Source organism: Taudactylus pleione, unplaced genomic scaffold (genome assembly GCF_031769625.1).
Source record: "Taudactylus pleione unplaced genomic scaffold, aTauple2 ptg000396l, whole genome shotgun sequence".
NCBI classification, from domain to species: Eukaryota; Metazoa; Chordata; class Amphibia; order Anura; family Myobatrachidae; genus Taudactylus; species Taudactylus pleione.
The window spans coordinates 2,407,578-2,428,736 of record NW_028284797.1 but is presented as its reverse complement, the minus strand read 5'-3'; the positions used below and the strand labels follow the sequence as shown (position 1 = coordinate 2,428,736).

The 21,159-nt window shown below is 46.5% G+C and overlaps 1 protein-coding gene across 3 annotated transcripts in view; it reads left to right on the top strand.

Moving 5' to 3' along the window:
* The first annotated feature begins 210 nt into the window (after positions 1–210).
* The window catches only part of NRAS (NRAS proto-oncogene, GTPase), a 29,834-nt gene continuing 8,885 nt past the window's right edge, over positions 211–21,159 (top strand). The window contains exons 1-2 of one of the 3 annotated variants that reach the window (XM_088446305.1): positions 211–574; positions 19,020–19,147. In XM_088446305.1, coding sequence (XP_088302431.1) covers positions 19,037–19,147 — 111 coding nt within the window. In that variant the 5' untranslated portion in view covers positions 211–574; positions 19,020–19,036. The other 2 variants (XM_088446306.1, XM_088446307.1) reach the window with 2 other exon arrangements.

Sequence of the window (21,159 nt, the reverse complement as noted above, 5' to 3'; positions counted from 1 at the left end):
TCGTTCACTGCCTAAAAATTAACGATATTAACGATATATCATTCAACGATATCGTTATCGTTCAGGAAAATCGTCCCGTGTGTATGCAGCATAATGGTGGTACAGATCGTACCGTGTGAATGCACCGTTCATGAAATCGTTGGTCAAATCGTTCATTGTTGATCTAGCAAGTCTCAGTGTGTATGCACCAGTACCGTGTGTAGGTGCTGCTACCCTGCTATCTGTAAATTCATTACGTAACTGTGTATATTCCTTTCCAATTCAACCATTTTAAGTGCACTTGCAAGCAGTGACTGATGATAGGAGTCGGACGTGCAGACTGCAGACGTGACAGCGACTACTAGCAGCAGCCAGAGCCCAGGACGAGGCCTGGATTCGGGCGGGAGATCTCGCGAGTGGTGGAGCGGTGTGTGGCCGCCGCGACGCGGAAGCGGCTGCTGGGCGGAGGAGGAGGGGTGCTGGGTGCGCCCAGACAGAGGGGAAGCTACTGACGAGGAGCGGTGAAAGGTGGGGAGCAGAAGGGCCGGTGCATGGACCTGGCGGGGCGGCGCGGCGCGGCTACTTAGTGCCGAAGGTAAGTGCGTGCAACCCGGCATCCTTCGTACTGAGAGCCGTTTATTGCCACTCGCCCTATTACACGTGTCTGAGCACAGTGGTCATCATCAGGTACTCCCATCCCCGGCACGCTGCTGTGTCCTTCCCTAGCCTGACTATCATGTGTTATTTGGCTCTGGTAGCGGCTCAGCTTGTTGTGTAGAAGTGGCCGGCTTGCTGCATGGCCTGCTCCCCAGCTTCCCTTTCCCACTACACTGCTTCCCATTCATTCCTTTTTGTTTCATCACATTTGTGTATAAGTTGTGTTAGGTTTTTGAAAGCACAAATCTTGGAGAACAGAAAGGCATTAATTGATAATTCTGTATTTCCCAATGACTGAACGTTACCGAATGTGTTTTTCTTTTTTAAAGGGCACACCTATATTATTTATTAACTTATTTACATATTACTAGCATATCCCATTGTGCTTTGAAAAATGTGGTTCATTGGGGCAGATGTATGAAGCTGTGGAAAGTGATAAAGTGCAGAGTGATAAACGACTAACCAATCCGCTCCCACCTGTCATTTTTCAAACACAGCCTGTAACATGACAGTTGTGAGCTGATTGGTTGGTCGTTTATCACTCTGCACTTTATCACTTTCCAGAGCTTCATACATCTGCCCCAATTGTTCTTTATGTACTGTGCAAATATTACACAGCAATGCACAGAGAATATTTATTAATTCACAGTCCCCAGTGTACCTTACAATCTATATTTCTTGTAGCATGGACACTAAGGTAAAAAATGCTTTGTTAGACACCATTTAATCTATCCATATGCTTTTGGAGTGTTGGGGGAAACTGGAGCACCAAGAGGAAACCCACATTAACCAGGGAAGAACATTAAAACTCCACACCAATGGGGCCTCATTGCTATGAGGCAGTAATGCTAATCACTATAGTGCAGTGTTCTCCCCAGGCTGTTCTCTGCGGGCGCATCACCCGGCAGAAACAGCCTGCCGCCCAGCACTTTTCCCTGCTGTGGACCGCTGGCCTCTGAAGTGACCGGATGCTAAAGAAGCCCCCGATCGCTTCAGAGGCCAGCGTTCCCAGTGATGCACTGCGCGGGTGACGTCATGACGTCACCCGCGACGTGAGGAGCCTGCCCAGCGCGCCTGCTGGATCTAGTTAGATCCAGTCAGCGTGGGAGCGGCCATGGCCATCAAGTAAAGGTAAGTGCTGGGACAGGGACCAGGGCCAGGACCAGTCTGGGGGCACTGCATAAGGGACACTATTAAACCTGGGGGCACTGCATAAGGGACCAGTCTGGTGGCACTACTTCAGCCAGGGGGCAATGCATAAGGGCAAAGTTAAACTGCAGGGGGCAATGCATAAAGGGGAAAACTACAGGGGGCACTGTATAATGGGCACTTTTGAGAGCCAGTGGGGGAGCAGCCTGAGACCTGTCGGGCTGGATTGGTAAGGGAGATACCCCTTTTCCCGGCATACGCATAATTGCGAAGGTCCCCACCCGGCTACTTTCGGATGCCACCCGGCTGGAAAAAATTTCTGGGGAGAACACTGTAGTGCCTATTCATCAAGACTAAATTAACGGTTTTAAGGACCTTTTTCCTTAATTTACCGTATTTTAGTATTCACTGATATCTCCTGGTTAAGAGTCTGCGTTAATTTTCACACTTCCCATACTTTAGTATGGGGATGTAGAAATTATGCTATTCATCAAACTCCAAAAATGATGTATTTTGGAATTTAATGGTGTTACTGTACACCACCTTCAGATGATGTACAGCACCCGTAAAGCTGTAGCAGCGGGATATACTTACCTGCTTTCAGCGTGAGCAGGTCCTCCTCCGTCGCTCCCTTGTCCCTCGAGTCTCCCCTCTGTTCACAGGTGGCACTTGTAAGTGCTTCTTCAATTAACTGTTTATTTGCTATAAACAGTTAATTGAGGAGCACTCACCGGTGAGCAGACAGAGGGGAGAACATATTAATATAATATTTTATTTTTCTAAGTCTACAGGCCCATCATCTCCTGGCCATCCTGTCCCCTTGTGCATGTAACAGCCAGACAGACCGGTCGGGGGTTCCCGCCAGCGGTTGCAGCCTATGATAGCCGGGCAGATCCGGCTGGCAGGTGATTTTTGCCAGATCCTCAGATTTTGGAACCTGCATCTCTTTCCACTTGACATTAAGGGTGGTATTGCAGGGAACTTAGGGTGTGCCGAGTAGAGATCTTGGTAAGTGGGGGAGGGGTGGGGGGCAGGTCCGGCAACTGATTTGGGAGACAGATAGAGGATGCAGGCAGGGAAAAGTATCTATTTTCTGAAAAGCTGTCACCACAAAAATGACAGCATTTTCACAATAGATACTTATGGAGAGGAGAATGATGATTTCCTCCAGGTAATTAGGTAGAACTCCATGTGAGTTCTACCTAATTATCTCCAAGGAAATGTAAGTATTAATGAATAGACCCCTATGTCACTGTGTAGGGCTCTCTTCTAGCATGTGCTTCTCCTTCCCTTACTCATACTATTATCTACTCCTAACTCCCCACAAGGACACCTAACACTAGGTTGCTGATGCCCTGCTGCTTATTTTGAGTGTTATGTTCTGTAATGCAGCAATGTTTATAAACCATGTCCTTGTCCTGCGTTGTTTAGTACTGTAAAGCTGCATACACACACAACGATTTTGTTACCAACGATTTTCTGTCAGATTTTTTTAAAGTGTAATGAACGATTTTTTTTGAACTACAAATGATTTTTGCATATTCCCTTAATGAAAATCGTTGAGTTGACAAGTCTGACTAAACTACAAATGTGAACACGCATGAACGGTAATCGTTCATCGTTTGACTCAGAAAGGGAACGATTTTTTCAAACGATTATCGTTAAATGATATAGTTTAAAGATAAACGTTCAAAAAATCGTGTGTGTATGCAGCTTTAGCCACTATTTTCTTGTTTGCTCATTTGTTTATGTACTTTGTAAGGCGCTGTGGAGCCCTTGTGGCGCCATGTAAATAAAGGATAATTGTATATTATACAGATATTTGCTTGAGCAATTCTATGCGTTATACATATTTAAAGCATCTTGATATTGGAAAGAATACAAGTTACACTCCAGAAAGAATAATGGAAGAATTCCTTGACTTCTTCACAAATAAGATGTGAAATACTTTTGTGTTCTGTGTGATGAAACGACAGACAATTCTGTTTTAAAACAGCTGCTTATATGCATTAAAAGCTGTCTGCTTAAAAAAGATTACTGTTTTATATCAACATGTATCATTGATGGCAAAGCTCAAACTTTAACAAAATTATTGAAAAATGTTGCCATAATATAGTTGAGAAAAAAAAAAACCTAGGGCAATGATGGAGAAGCTGTCTTGATTGGGAAGCACAAAGGTGTAGCAAAAGTATTAAAAGATTAAACAGGCAGAGTCGAGGTCACTGTCATTGTATAAACCTTTTTGTCTTTTTCACCCAAAAATTTGTCTAAGACGCAATGTGATGTGATTAAGATGCACCAGGACACACTCTGATTAATTTAATATGCAATACTTGTGTATCTGTGTGCAACGGAGTCTGAATCTGTATATGAATTGCTACTATGCAGCGTCCGCAGTTTTTTTTTTCCACGCCAAGTTTAGTTGTGCGACGTTTACAGACTCTGTCTTGCTCAGATATACATCGCATATCAAATTAATTATTGCAGTTACCTGGTGCGACTTGGTTGCATAGTATTGCGACTAATGCTGGGCATACACTGCCAGATAAAATGCCTGTCAGACAGACGTTTTATCTGGCAGCCTATCACCCTGCAGATATCGCCGGCATACACTGTGAGATCTCATAGTATATTTGCCCCGATATCTCCCCCAGGGAGGAGACACTTCCCCGTTCCTTCCCTGTGAAAGAACAGAGGAAATGTCTTCAGTCGTACGCGGCTGTGCATACACTGCCCAATGCAACTCACATTTAACTAACAAAATATCGCATCGGACGGGCATGCTGGACAATCTGACATGACCAATCGATATTACCCTCGGTCGCCCGCGCACACACTAACATTGTCGGGGGGGGATCCGCTGATACCGGGCAGATCGCACCGATAATTGTATAGTGTATGCCTTGCATAAGAAGCGTTCTCGGGCGAAATACACAGAAAAGTCATTCAGCACAAGCAGAGTGGCATAGGACCTAGCGGCTGGCTCGCTCATTCATGAAGGTAACATACAATTTTGTAGCTTCACTCATGATGCTTTCAATTGTCTAAAGTTTGGCAAATACAAGATGTTAATTTAACAGATATAGACCCTATCTTAGAAGTTACAAAACTATGTATTATGGTAGTGTTTCCCAAACACACTTGAGCACCAGTATTTTTTTCACGCCACACCTAGGCCAAAAGTTGCTTATTGGGGAATTCAGAAAAAAACTAAGTAAGTAAATTGTGTTTACTGTCATCCTTAGGTTCAGTTATCTGGTGGGCAGGGTTGCGCTTCTGTTTGTCCACAGATTTTATGGTTGGCAGCCACTATCACTGATTTTTGACTCGCATTGACCATAAATAATTTGTGTTATGACCTTTTTATTCAAATTTCCATAATATAACAATAGTAGTACAGTGATAACTGAAAGCATCTTTCAGCCATATAGAAATCTAAGACATGTAAAAGTTATATTGAGCCCTCAGATGATAGAAGAGAGGAGGTCTGATGGTATGACCAAAATGTCCATCAATCAAGGAGGGTTAAGAGGGGCAAGAGGTGGTCTCAGTTAAGAGAAAACAGGTTACTCAGGGGTCTAAACAAATATCAAGAAGTACAACTGAGATCAGGCAAGATGAAGAATAATACATTTTGGGAGTTAAAAAGGTATAGTGGGGAGGGGGCGTATTAAAGTGAACACAAAAAGGACGTGATGCAGAGTAAAAGTAAGAGAGCCCCAGAGAGCTGGATGGGAAGAGGTAGAAAGAAGGGAGACAGAAGAAGAAAAGTTGAGAGCAAGGAAGGAGGGTAAGGAAAAAGGGGAGTGTAAATCCAGAAAGGGTTGCATTGTGAAGCAAGTACCATGGAGACCAGACTGAGTGTAGGTTGTTTCCAAGCCAGTGCTAGCTGGTATTTAGCTGCAGATGAAATGTGTAGTTAATTTGTTGGCCGGCTAGTCATCTGGCAGACTGAGGCACACAGGAGTAGTGTAGCTGGCACAGAGGCAATAAGTGATTGAATCGTTGCCCAAAATGGTACAATTCTTGGACAAGTCCACCAAATGTGGTGCCAGTATGACCACATTGTCACCGACACAAGTCAGAAGTGCTGGGATACATTTGGTGGAGATGCACTAGGACAAAGTACAATTGAGTATACAACTTATAGGTATTTTCCCTGATAGAAACACTAATGGAACATTTGGATATAGCGGATTTGATTGCCTCCCAGGTTTCTTCACCTAGAGAAGAACTTTAACAGTCCACAAAATTGCATGGGAGCTGAATTTAAGGGGAGGATCTAGAGTTAAAATTGAGTAGTATGGGTGGGAGTTAGTGCTTCTATCAGTAGCCCAATAAAGTCGTTCCATCGGCATGGGATTACAGAGAGCGGGTAACCGGGACAAACAAAATACCAAATTTGGAGATATTGATAGAAACAGGAATATCTGTCTTGGATTTACATAAATGACTGCGGAGAAAATGGATCGAAGATGAATCGGAACCTGTTGACTCTGGCAGCAGACCAAATAGACGCCATTTGAGGGATAGACCGTGAGGAAAAGAGGGATTCTGCCATAGGGGAGTCTGGGGGGAGGGATCGTCAGAGAGAGCATATTTTTATGATGAGTCCCGGACGGATTGTTTGCGAGCAATTGTCAGGACCATGAGGGCAGATCTGGGTGTATGAATGCTTTGGAGTCATGGCAGTTGAGATATTGAGTCCACTTACCAAGATCAGGTTAGGGTGGGGGGGGGATGGGGGACTACAGACTTTGATTTTAAAAATGCTGTAGGCAATTGGGCCTCTAAGAAGAAGTATTAATATGTTAATTTGTTAATCTCAAGTTTTAAATCAATATAAGGACAGAATTTCAAGATTTCTTTTTTGAGAAGGCCCCCACCCGGTCGACAAAATTTACTGGGCGGAATACTGGTCTTTCTCTCTCATCTCCCACTCTCCGTCTTTTTATCATCTGGTACCCCATCTCCATCTCATGTGTCTCCTTTCTCTCTCTTGTCTGTTTTGTCTGTCTCTTTAATCTGCTCCTCCCATCTCCCTCTCTCGCCTTTCTTTGTCGTCCCTTCCCCCCCAACACCCAGGACATAGGACTGGACCCACCCAGCTGAATGGACCTCCTGTCAGCAAACGCTCCCCTACTGGAGCACTGGGAGCTGACAGAAAGGTACAGGCTCTATTCAGCTTTCACTGTTCCCATGCTCAGACCTCAATTCATGTGATTTTACATTAGTCAGAGATGTCTTTTGGTTCCTTGCATATTTGGATCATTAGGAAGTCGTTAATATTGGTGTAATTGGAACACCTGTATGTATTCTATATACATTCTTTGTACCACTGTGCCTGTATGTGTTCTCCAGTTGTCTGTTGAAAGGGGATATCTCTTAAATGCTTGGGCCCTAGCTTTTGTCTTTTCAGCTATATAATTGGGAATCCACTGTGGCAGTGAAGGGGTGACAGCAGCAGAAACGGCTTTTATTTTTTCGAATTTGCGTTCGAGACAGTTCTTTCCCTGCCTCCTTTGGAGTGCTCTGAAATGTGTATTATTGATAAGTTTGATGCTTTTTTTTAGTCTGATATGCAATGTATGAATGAATATATATAATATGAAATGGTCACCTACTCTTTTTCCATGCCCCCAACCCTAAACTTTTAACTTTTTTGCTTTCAAAAATTCCTCGCTCCTATTATTCCAGTGTTTATATTTTGTACATACCCTATTTTGTTAAAGTCGGTGAAAATCACATGCAAAGTCTCTTTCCAGAGTACAGCTCCTACAGGTGTGTTACTGGTTGTCCGTGCGACATACGGCGTGACTAATACCCCTTTCACACACAGGCTAAATACCCGGGTTTTTGCTGGTGTACGCGTACCGATCCAGGTCTAGACTATGGGCAGTATTCAATTTGAGGAGAAAACACGTTATTTTCATAATTTTTGCCTGTTTTAATTATCCCCGTATTCAAATAAAAGACTTCGCCGGTGCGAAAAGTCTTTGTATAAAAACAGGGATACTTTTCTCCACACAATAGGTAGGAAAAAAAAGTGCAGAATTGGGGTTTAGGGGTGCAGGCTTAAAAAAAAAAAATAGCCTGCACCCCTGGGAATGTCCCCTAAAATGAATGTGTCAAAAAAAGTAAAAAAAAAATAATTTGAATTTTGAGGTTAAAAATAAAAATATGGGGGACAAACTTCTAAACTACCGAAATTTATTCCTGAGAGGTCCCCATGTATGCGGCAGGTGTTTTCTTCATCGCGGGTGGTAGCGCCAGGTGCATTTTTAAAGAATTTTTAAAAATCATTTAAGGGACTTAAAAGTACGCTTACACCCATTTTCACATACCCCAAATTTGATGGAAGTATTTTTTATTTCAAAATATCCTGCACCCCTTCTTCACAGGCGCATTAATGCACCTGCCTCGGCTATTTAAAAATCCCTACTTACCTTCCGCAGGCCAAAACGGGGGCTACCCATAGTGATCCCCCATGTCAAGAAATCATTAAGGGGGTCCCTGGATGATTTCCCGAAAATCCCCCAAGGTTTTTTTTTCCCATACTTGCCTTTCCGCCGGCTCCTGATTCCGCAGCTTCTGGAATTGAATACAGGGATAAGCGGGCACGCATCGGATGCTTTATCCCCTGCCAAACCTCTGATGTGGAGCGAAAAGTCTGGACTTTTCACTCCAAATTGAATACCCACCTATGTGTGAAAGGGGCCGACCCAGCTTTGTAGGAGAGTTATTCCCGGGTCACCTCTAGTCTGAATGACATAACGCGGGCCGCGATGACATGAGTCATGCCTAAAAGGCTTAGATTGGCCGGCTCAGTGGAGCTTGGAAATGACTCTCAGTTCAAATTGCAGGTGAAGTTAACGTGATGATTCTCTATAGGACCTAACAAAAAACATTTTCACCACCTCCTAAACCGGTGAAAAGTTGGGGAAAATCCCTGTTTTAAGGTAAAAATGTATGCACTTGGGAGCTCATTCAGACCCGCTCGCAGTCTGCGTATGCAAATCCAGTGCACACCCAACAAAGCAGGCGATCACACGGCAAGGCATTAGCATGCACACTATGTCTTTGCGTGCGATCACTTAGTGTATGCAGACGCCCACCAGCCCCACCTGCGCACGCCATCACCTGGAAGTGCATGAAAACATTAGTACACGCCTGTGTTCGCACTTCCACTCCCCCGCTTCTAGTGGACTGCCCCTGTCACCACCCACAAACTGCTTCTCCTGTCACTCACTCTGCTGGGCAGTCTATGCACTGGTCACGCACGCGCATTGCGCTGCATATGCATGCGCAGATTGCAAATATCAGTCAGCTACGAGCGATCGCATCCTAGTGAGAGGGTCTGAATCAGCTCCTTGGTTCAGAACCACTGGGACAAACTCCTTAATGATTAAATAGCCACTTAGAATGTGTTGATTATCTTAATTTTGCCAATAATGTCATTTCTGGGGTAAAATTTAGCAAAATGCAGGAAAAAGGGTTCATTGATGTGGGACAGGTATATGTGGCTGCTATGTGAATGGGACAAGTGTTTTTAAGATTGCAGGTGGGTGTTAGATATGTTTTTCTTTATAAGTTTTGTTAAAAGTGGATTAAAATGACATATAAATATATATATATTTATTTATTTGCAGGCATTTTTATGCACCCCTAATTTAAGTAGAGCATTTATTTTGAAAAAAAAAATACATGTTTTGCTGTCTATCATTTTTCCCCGGTTTTATAAAAATGCATATAACAGCCATGTGACACAATATAAGAACCCCACATATTTTTATTATGGCCACTAATAGACTTCTCTACTGTTATTCTATATTAGTTTGTCTTTTTTGCGATACAGGCAGATTTCCCCATTTTCACCTATACTTAGCAGGTGAAATACCAGCAAAGGTTATCAGGTGAAACACTTAACACCATAAGTGATATTAACGGGGTGATATGCGCAATAAGTTTACACCCGTGAAAACTTATCACTTTCGCCTGCAATTGAAGTTCCCCCATAATCTTTCAAATGGCAAAATCAAATTTGAGCCCAATGATAGTTGATGCCTGGTCATGATGTATTTGACCCATTACACCTTGAAGTAACTACTTGAGCTGTGGCTAATGTTTCCCCACTCCTGGATCAGTCACGGCAGAGTAACAGTAATAAAATAATACAAATCTGTGGCCATCTGACCAACTTCAGCATGCTGAAATCATTAGACTTAGCACTGAATTAGTGATTCAGCTGACTGGTTATACTTCTTTTCTATAAAAATTAGATATGTTGTAGTTGTGCATGTTCAAAGTTTAGTATAACAGTGTTTTTTTGTCATCCCCCCCCCCCTGCATACAACTATGACATTGTAACTACTGTACGTACATCCCTTAAGGCTCTGTGACTTAAAGCCATGTTCTGCCTCTTCCTTCCTCTGGTTCATGTGCTACTCCCTGCCTGTATATAGTGTGTGTGTGTCACGTGAATCAGGACAGCAGTAGAGTACATTATTAGGAGATTGTCCCCTGCACAGCCCCAGGAATGTCTGTTTATGTATGCGACGGGGAGGTCATGTTCATGTGAAACGGAAAAGGAAGCTTGGGAGCTTATTCATAATTTCTGTGGTTTTATTTTACAAGTTGCCATAGTTTCTCCTTGACTACAGTTGTGTTTTTGTAAACATACGGAGAAGCGATATAGGCAGATATAGCACTGGTACATATTTATTTTTCTTGTTGGGCAAGTCACTAAGGCAAGCAAACCCCCACTATAATCATAGTGATTTCTATTTTGCTCCCTTTTTTTTACAACACACCATTTTTTATTTATATAAAAACATTTTTATAGACTGTACTGTACTTTACTTTTATTCCAGTATTCATTTTTGATCTCCTTTAGAATTGCTGAAAATAAACTGCTAAAGCGGGGTTATGGCCCATGTTGGCATGTACACCTAGTCTCTGGTTTATGTAGCTTCCATCTGGTACTTGTGTAAAATAAAAAGGGAAACGTAAAGCAATCCGTAATCAGAAGTTCCCCAAGGCACATAAGTTTGGACAATAAAAAAGAAATCTTGGACAATGTGAATGTACCAGAGATTTCCTTGTGTTTACAAACATCCATGACCATCCGAACATGTTTTCCAAGTTTGAAACTCCTGGTTTTCAGGTAGACTTTCGTGTTTACATGTGAAATGCCAGCTGTGTGGTTACTGAGCTAGCTGGTCTGCTACCCATGGATGATATGGTTCTTCACTATGTTCCTCTTGCATCTTTTATTTTGTATTGCTCTAAGGGGGGCAAGGTAAGCATTTGATTCTGTTGGAAATTCCACCTTAATTATAGTGTTCATGGCTAAATGTTTCCCTTTGTAAGGCGCTGTGGAACACTTGTGGCGCCGTATAAATAAACGATAATAATAAATAAAACCTATACAAGCCGACATATGAAGACTTCTACTGCAATATTATATCTACATGACCATTTATGACATGAAGTTAGAAGAACTATGTCTCGGGCAATAGAATCCAAGCAACAGTGTACACCTTGTAGATTGCTGACTACTTGCCCACCATTCCAGGACCTCTGTGAATAGCCAGTGGCTGCCTTATTCAGTGATTTTGTTAGGTAGCACGTGGAAACACATCACTGACCTTGCACAGTGAACATGTTAAGAAACCAGGCCGTTACTTTGGCAGTCAGTGTAGTAAGTACACAGTGAATGGTCACACACAAGTACACAGGAAAGAGAGGCTGAACACTTCTGCAAATGTATCTAAATATGAAAATATTTTATTTCTACTTCAGGGTCCATAGGGGGTCCACAGGGTTGACCTTAGGGTATAGCTGGATCTGGATCCATGGGCACCACGCAGTTAAAGCTTTAGCTGCTCCCAGGATGCACTTGGGTCCGTCCTCCTCTATACCCCGCCCCCGGCCACAGCACCTCAGTTTGAGTTGGTGCCCGGCCGGAGTCGGGTCACCTGCGCAGGGGGGCTGCAGGAGCAGCCCCCAAAAGCTTTCTATTTTTATTTAAAAAAAAAAAAAAAAAAAAAGAGCCTGTTAGATTTTTATTTTAAAACAGAGGCTCTAGTGTGGCAGCGACGGGCTGTCTATACAGACGCCCACGCTGCCGCTCTCCTTCCCCGCTGGCGCCGCGACGCCAGTACTGCACTGGGGATCGCGGCGGGAGGCCAGAGTCCGTACTAGCCGGACTCTGGGTCCCTCCCTGGACTGCTGCCGGAGTCGCCGGGGACAAGGTAAGCCGCGAGTCGCCGATTAGCGGCGGCTCGCGGGTTTTGCCTGCAGATGCAGTCCTTTGCCCCCGGTCCTAGGGGACAGACCGGGGGCCGCTAGCGGTGGCGGCGGGCTCCCCCTCTGAGGAGGAATAACCCGTGGGACCACTAGACCACCAGGGATATATGGCAAGCGGGATGCCGGCAAGCCCTGGGGTTAATATGCTAGCCAGGGGAGGAAGCCTTCCCTGTCAGCGGCTCCTCCCCTCAGCTCAGCGCGCCTTTCAGCACGGAGTCTGGCGTCGCTGAGCTGCAGCTACTCGGCCACTCCTCCTCTGAGGTCTCCAGCGGCCATTTTCTCACAGTGGCAGCGCAAATCTTCAGGGAGCACGCGGACCGGTCCCCCTGTGTACCTCTCCCCCGATATAAGGACAGCGTACACAGCACTATAGCCCTCCCAGACACTGAATCTGGGCAGGTTGATTGTAGTGGAAAGGTGCAGTGAGTATATCTTCCTGCATGGTATGTGACTTTTGCTAGTGCTGCCTGTCTGTGCTTATTTTCTACTTACTGTCAGCTTATACCTATCCCTTTACTTCTCCTACAAGCCCTACAGGTGTGTGGGGGAGGGGCGTTTCTACTGACCTCACTTATATAGATCACGTATTTGTGAGGTCCGTCACATACAGTTGTGTGTTACTCAGTGCCATATTGTGGGCTGTTGTTCAGCACACCGGTGAGTGCGTTTTACTTCTACCCTGGTGCCAGATATATAATATATTCTGTCATGTCAGACGAGGAGGTTGAGCGCTCAGTGGCTCCGGTGTTGGCCTCCTGCGGACGCTGTTCTGCAGGAGTAGATAGGGAGGATTTGTCACAGGATGGCCTGTGTAGTCGATGCCAGGTGGCTCCTGGCCCATCCAGACCTTCTCTGGCGCAGGAACCACCGTGGGCGATGTTTTCTCAAGTGCTGGTGTCTATTGCGGACCGTCTGTCGGTCCCGACTGCTCTCCCTACTAGGTCGTTGTCCCAGCCGACCATCCCCCATTCCCCGGGTGTCCCGCAGTTATTGCGGAGTCCTCCTGGGTCTCAGTCGGTGGGTCCCTATGCGGGGTTGCCTATGTATATACAGGCTTCCCCTGTGCCGCAGCAGCCTGTGGTACCTTTTCAGGCCCCTATGGCGACTCCTCCACCATGGGTGGATGTGCTCTCCAACTCCGTGCAAAATTTGGCGGCCGCTTCCTCAGCTTTTCAGTCAATGTTGCAGACTGACATGCCTTCTAGGATTTCAAAACGCCCACTCATGACACGGGCTGCTCAGGTATCGGACTCAGAGGGTTCCTCAGATGATGGGGAGGTCCCTGATGACACTGACTCGGACGCCTCGGTCCAGGAAATGGATACCAAGTCGTCCATTAATGTGCGAGCACTAGTTAGGGCGGTGCGAGCTATTCTTCTTATAGAGGATGAGGCACCGGTTCCTAAGTCGAAGTTTCCTAGTTTCAAAAAAACTAAGGTGGCTTCTGCGATGTTTCCCCTGTCGGATCAGTTGACGGATCATATGGCGGTAGCTTGGCAGGCGCCCAGTAAGAGATTCCTTCCTCAGAAGCGGTTGGCTTCTAATTACCCCTTCCCTGAGGCACATTGTAAAAAATGGGAAACTCCACCGGCGGTGGATTCCCATGTCACCCGTTTAACTCGGGGCGCCACCTTACCATTACCGTCGATATCCTCGCTGAAGGATCCCACGGACAGGAAAGTTGAGACTTGCTTAAAGTCTATTTACTCCCTCTCCGGGGCGGTGGCCCGACCGTCCATGGCCATCTCCTGGGTGGCCAAGGCCATTGAGGGGTGGGCCAATGCATTGGAAGATACCTTCCCGGACGACGCTCCGGATGTCCAGCGGGCGTTGTTGGGACAAATGAGGGACGCTGCTTCTTACATTGGAGAAGCTTCTTTAGATGCTAGTCTGCTGACCTCGCGGGTATCGGCTGCAGCGGTGTCTGCCCGCTGATCCTTATGGTTGCGGTCCTGGAGAGCGGACTCTGATTCAAAGAAAGGTCTGGAGGCCTTACCTTTCAATGGGGAATTACTATTTGGTCCGGACTTGGACAAAATAGTGGACACCCTGGCTAAATCCAAGTCGGCCTTCCTCCCTTCGGCGGCACTGCCTGCTAAGGTTCGGAGTTCGGCTTTTCGTTCCTTTCGGGTTCAGGGTAAGGCGAAAGGTCAGTCCTTCCTGAGACAGTCTGCGAGTAAGACGGCCACTAAACCCAAGAAGCAAGCCTGGAGTGCTCGGCGCCCTTCTTCCAAGCAGGAAGATAAACCTGCGGCCTGATGGGACGGGCCTCCCTCTGGGGGACCTCAGAGTGGGAGGCCGACTTCTTCTATTTGCCCAGTGCTGGCACAATACCACCACGAATGCCTGGGTTCGAGAAGTGGTCTCCCAGGGGTACGCCCTGTCTTTTCGGCACAGACCACCCCACCAGTTTTTCCGCACAAGTCCTTCTCAGGACAAGACCAAGGCGTTACAGGTTCAGGAGGCTATAGAGTCCTTGCTGAAAGCAGGGGTCATTGTTCCCGTTCCTCTATCACAACGAGGGACGGGGTATTATTCGTCTCTGTTTCTGGTGCAGAAACCCAATGGTTCTCATCGCCCTATCCTCAACTTGAAGTCTCTGAACAAATTCCTCAGAGTTCCCAAGTTCAGGATGGAAACGTTACGTTCCATCATTCTGGCGATGGAACCGGGGGATTACATGGTGTCCCTGGACATCCAGGACGCCTACCTCCATGTTCCGATAGCATCTTCACATCAGCGGTATCTGAGGTTCGCTATCCTTCAACACCACTATCAGTTCCGGGCGCTACCCTTTGGTCTCTCCACGGCACCGAGGGTGTTCACGAAGATTATGGCGGTCATGGCCGCACATCTTCGGAACCAGAATGTACGGCTGCTGCCGTACCTGGACGACCTCCTGTTGCTGGCGAGCTCCCCGGAGGTACTGCTTCAACATCTCCACCTGACGATCGCTTGCCTGCAAGCACACGGGTGGTTGATAAATTGGAAAAAGTCCTCCCTGATTCCATCACAGCGGATGGTTCATTTGGGAGCCCTGCTGGATTCGCGTCAGCAAAGGATCTTCCTGACTCCGGAGAAGGTCGCCTCCCTACAGCTGCGGATACGCAGTTGCCTGAGCCGTTGCCGCCTGTCGGTCCATTCGGCTATGAGAGTTCTGGGGTCCATGGTGTCGACATTCGACATGGTGGAATTTGCCCAGTTCCATTCCCGGCCCCTGCAGGGGCTGATTCTATCAGAATGGAACGGGTTACCTCACCGGATCCGCTCTCAGGTGCTGGTGTTGTCTTCGGACGTTCGGCTATCTTTGGCTTTGTGGCTTCAGACAGCTCATCTGGTCGAGGGGCGCCCATTTTGGATCCCGGACTGGGTCCTGCTCACGACGCATGCCAGTCTCCGGGGTTGGGGGGCAGTGACCGGCTCTTTGTCGCTTCAGGGTCGTTGGTCAGCGGAAGAAGCACTTCTCCCCATCAACATCCTGGAACTGCGGGCAGTATACAGGGCCCTGCAGTCGTCCGGCCCCGCTCTTCACGGAAGGGCGGTACAGGTGCAGTCCGACAACGCCACCACGGTGGCGTATATCAATCACCAAGGCGGAACTCGCAGTCAGGCAGCGATGTCTGAGGTGTCTCGTATCCTGACTTGGGCGGAGGGTCACATTCCAGCGATCTCGGCGGTCTTCATCCCCGGAGTCCTCAATTGGGAGGCGGACTTCCTCAGCCGTCACGACGTGCATCCCGGGGAATGGTCGCTTCACCCAGAGGTGTTTCAGCTACTCGTGGACAGGTGGGGACTGCCGGAGCTGGACTTGATGGCCTCCCGTCACAATCACAAGTTGCCCGTTTACGGGTCAAGGACAAGAGACGCAGGTGCAAGTCTGGTGGACGTGCTGTCGGTGAAATGGACGTTTCACCTGGCGTATCTGTTTCCTCCGATATCCCTGCTTCCTCGGGTTCTGCGGAAATTCTAGCAGGACGGCGGCATGCTCGTGCTGGTAGCTCCGGCGTGGCCCAGACGTCCTTGGTACTCCGATCTCAGGAGCCTCTCCATCGACGCTCCGTACCTTCTTCCTCAGCGTCGGGACCTGTTGTCTCAGGGGCCCTGCCTTTACCCGGATCTGGGATCTGGGTCGGCTGTCTTTGACGGCGTGGCTCTTGAGACAGCCGTCTTGAGGTCTCGGGGCTTCTCCAGTTCGGTTATTGGTACCATGCTCAGGGCACGCAAGCCTGCTTCAGCACGGATTTATCACAGAGTGTGGCACACTTACTTTCAGTGGTGTGAGTCCAGACATTATGATCCTCAGGTGTTCCGAGTTTCTAGGATCTTGGAATTTCTTCAGTCAGGATTGGATCTCGGCTTACGCCTTGCATCTCTGAAGGTTCATGTGTCCGCCTTGTCCGTGTGGTTTCAACGGCGGATTGCAATACTACCACACGTTCACACCTTTTTCCAAGGTGTTCTCAGGATCCAGCCTCCCTTTGTGCCTCCTGTGGCTCCTTGGGACTTGGCGGTGGTGCTACGGGTCCTGCAGGGTCCTCCGTTTGAGCCTCTTGAGGCGGAGGAGCTCAAGTGGCTGACATTTAAGACGGTTTTTCTCCTGGCAATTGCTTCGGCCAGGAGGGTGTCTGAATTGGGGGCGCTTTCCTGTCGCCCTCCTTTCCTGATTTTTCACCAGGACAGAGCGGTGCTCCGCACTCGTCCTGAGTTTTTGCCCAAAGTGGTCTCGAAGTTCCATATTAATCAGGAACTTGTTGTGCCAGCTTTTCAGTCCCCTGATCTTTCAGCTGGTGAGACTTCCTTAGATGTGGTCCGGGCGCTTAGAATTTATGTAGACCGGACGGCTTTGGTTAGGAAGTCTGATTCCTTGTTTATCCTCTTTGGTTTTCACAAGAGGGGTTGGCCTGCCAACAAACAAACGTTAGCCCGTTGGCTTCGTTCCGTTATTTGTGAGGCTTATGCACAGGAGGGCTTACCTGTGCCAGCCTCTGTTAAGGCTCATTCCACTCGTTCTGTGGGTCCCTCTTGGGCTGCTAGACGTGGCGCTTCTGCTGTTCAGCTGTGTAAGGCGGCCACTTGGTCTTCAATTCAAACGTTTTTGAGGTTCTATGCGTTTGACACCTTTGCCTCTCAGGATGCATCCTTTGGGCGCCGGGTACTCCTTTCAGCACAGGAGCGTCCCCGCCCTTAGTTGTACTGCTTTGGGACATCCCCAAGGTCAACCCTGTGGACCCCCTATGGACCCTGAAGTAGAAAACAAGAGATATGGTAAGAACTTACCTTTGTTATCTCTGTTTCTACGAAGTCCATAGGGTCCACAGGGCGCCCGCCCTGACGCACCTGGCTTCAAATGGGCTGTGTGGCTGGTCACCGGTTTTCCGTCTCCCATTTCTGTGAGTATGGTTTCTTGTGTGTTCCAGTCTTCCTTCTCTCTGTTTAGTCTCCTCCTCCGGCCTTGGCTGCTTACCAACTGAGGTGCTGTGGCCGGGGGCGGGGTATAGAGGAGGACGGACCCAAGTGCATCCTGGGAGCAACTAAAGCTTTAACTGCGTGGTGCCCATGGATCCAGATCCAGCTATACCCCAAGATCAACCCTGTGGACCCTATGGACTTCGTAGAAACAGAGATAACAAAGGTAAGTTCTTACCATATCTCTTGTTATATCATCTTTATACTATGTTTTAATTATTATTTTTTAATGTGCATATCTGCAGTAATTCTAAACCTAGAAAAAGTTATTTTTGACAACAGAAATTCCCTGAAGAACACGGAGTAACTGATTATGGACTGTGCGAACATGAGACCAAGGGCATAAATCCATCATACTTGGCATCAAATTTGATGTGAGCTCTGCCATTAGGTATATAGTTTAAACCCTAAAGGTGCGAATCCACTACGCGATATTCATGGACGACTGATCGATAACAACATTATCGTTCAGTTGTCCATTAATCGTGCACAATAATGTCTAAAACGACCAGCGATTCGCGCTCCTGCTGGTCGTTTCCGTCATCAATCATCGGCTGAACATGCCGGTCAATCTACCGATAATGACAGATTGACCATGTTCAGGGATGACGGAGGGTGCCTACACAGAAAGACTATTGTAGGCATGCAGGGGATGGGGAACGACGGTACAATTACGATGTCTTAATCGTACTGTCTTTCCAGGGTCGCGTAGTGGATACGTACCTTTAGTTGCTGATCCTATTTTGGCATTTTTTTGGACGGGTGACATTCTTGTCCCAAAAATTAGTTTGCTATTTTCTCTTCACATGGCAAAGTCAATCTGCTCAAAATAAGCAAAATGTGTTTGTTTGGTTTTTTTTTTACCTAATTGATATTGCAAAAAAGTGAACTAAAAGCACGTGGTTTTTTATTTATTTTTTTTCAAACCACCACCAAGAAATACTAGACTCAATTCAACGCGCATTGAATAGCTCCGGGAAGGACCTCCCGGAGCTATTTAATTCAACGCGCTGTTATGTCGGAGAATGCCAGTTCTCGCGCCTTAAACATCGTGTTTAGTCGCGAGAACCGGCATTCTCCGACTTCAGTGCCTTCCGCGATGCTGTTTCCGGCGTGCTAAGGGCAGAAAACGGCATCACGCCAGCAGTTTTGTCGGATTTCTGCTCGCGCTTCAGGAGGGGTGCGAGAAGAAATCCTTCAGTCGGGCTTAACAGCGCGTTGAATAGCTCCAGGAGCTCCTTCCCGGCACTATTCAATTCGTATTGAATTGAGCCCACTGTGTGGTTCTTGTTTTGGCATTAATCCACCTTTCCAATACAATGAAAAGTATATTTCATATTAAAATCTGCACTCCAAAATTGATCATGTTTTATTTAACTGCTGCATCATTAAAACTGATTCAAACCTCATAATATACTGCTATGCACACTTACCTCCTAACAGATGTATTATATTTCCAGGGAACCACTCTACAGAAATGACAGAATACAAGCTGGTGGTTGTGGGAGCCGGAGGTGTTGGAAAAAGTGCTTTAACAATACAACTTATACAGAACCATTTTGTAGATGAATATGATCCTACTATAGAGGTATAAACTATCTACAAACTAACCTCATGCATGTCATAAATTATTACTTTCTTTCATTAAGATGTGCATACTTGATCACTCATCTCTTTATTTACAATAATTTAGTTATTGCTTCTGTATTGAATAATTTTACTTGGACTGCCCACAACATTGTGTATTTATCTCCTCAATAGCTGATGTGCCTGCTTTCACCCGGGTAGACCTTAGATATTTACTATTTCCATTTTGTCATAACTTAACTTCTATACTTAGTTAATTTTATGCCTCTGGGGTAAAGGAGCGTGGTAGTATGCATTTAAATTAATTGAGTTTTTGAACTATTTTTTTTTTTTTTAATATTAATGAATTGAAGGAGCGTATGTAAACTTTTTCTTTTTTTTTCTCTGCTTAAGGATTTCTTTGTAAACCACATTGGTGGTTCTCTCCTCAGGTGCTAGGATCACCAGGCTGCTGGGTGAGCTCTCTCTGGAGCAGGCCACGTAGAACTGCCCATGTGAGAAGCAGTCCTCCCTCAAGTCAATCCATGGGACTTGTTGATGGTCATTGTAAAGCAGACCTTGAGGGGGAACTGCAGCCTCTTGAACTCGAAGGGGTACTCTGATGGTATGAGTGGTATGAACCCCCACTCCTCCCGAGCACAACCGGTGAACACTGTGGCCTCAATGATTTTCCTGTGGAGGTCCTTTACTTGCAGCCTGGTGCCATTGTAGAGTTTAGGCGGGTTGAGGTTCTGCAGCAACATCACTGGAACCCCACTTTGAGGAGAAGCTTGTGAACTGGGAGGCCAGGAAGGTTGAGGATGTTGAGGAATTCCACGGAGTAGTGGACCGCGTCATCCATTTACACTACCAAGTCCACAGACCTGTACTCTATTTCTGCCCCTTTGACCGACTGAAGTAGAGTGTCATTAATGACGGTAGCAGTGTCGTTCTTGGGTGTCATAATGGCACGCTCGCACAGCCAGCCCATGGGCTTTTTCTGGATATTGGCAATCAGGGTACATCCTGGCTGTGAGATCTGCAAGGGTCTTCACTTCTGTGCCTAGGCCTGCAGGGATGGTGACCTTTCCCTCGGACTCTACCGAATACTCTCCGTTCACTATTTTGAATAGGAGTTTGGAGAACTGCCCAGCAGAGACATCGCCCCTCAAATGGACCCTCATGTTCTTCATGTGAGAGAGTTTCTAGATGGGGGGGGCACATATGACGCCTTCAGGCACACCTTAACTTTGTAAGCTTAAGTACCACTTGAAATTACTGGCAGAGTCTGCCAGAAGTCTCCAGCTAGCATTACGGTGACATCCCATCACTTCATTGTTGCCCCTGATGTCCTTGAGGGTTCTGCTCAGTGCCTCAAAACCCCCCTTGTGCGCCATGGTACTCTCGTCCCAGACAATGAGCTTACGCTCCCGCCGCGTGTGGGCCATGTTGCTTTGTCACCCAATCACCTTAGTGACCGGGCTTAGTCGAAACATTTTACCCCCTTCCAGCCTCTTAGCAGTCGAATTTTGAAAAATCCCTATGTAGTGGGTGCTTAGATAGGAATATAATCCCCAAGTTTCATGTTTTTAGGTCCAGGGGGTTTGAACTGGGCGTTGATGAGTCATTGTTTTTATATATTAAAATAATGTGTATGGGTATCTTCATTCATACACAGCACAAAGTAGTGTTTTGTTGACAAATGATGATCTAAAATAAACATGTTACATAAAAGTGAGAGCCACAGACAGTTATGACTTGCAGTACTTATGTAAACTAATTATGATTAAAGCAGCAATCCCACATAACACTTTCTTTAACTAGCAAGTTAAGTATCTTTTTAATAGTTCATCTAATTAATTTCTGTTGGCATTTCTTCTACCAATCATCTCCTTTTCGAATTCTATACATGGCTGACAGTCCTTTTGCTACACAGACACAGGGTTGGATTGACTATTCAGTGGTTTGCCAAAGCTGCCAATAATCGGCGACGTTGACCAATGGATTTCAAATGGCAATAGTAATTCATGCTAA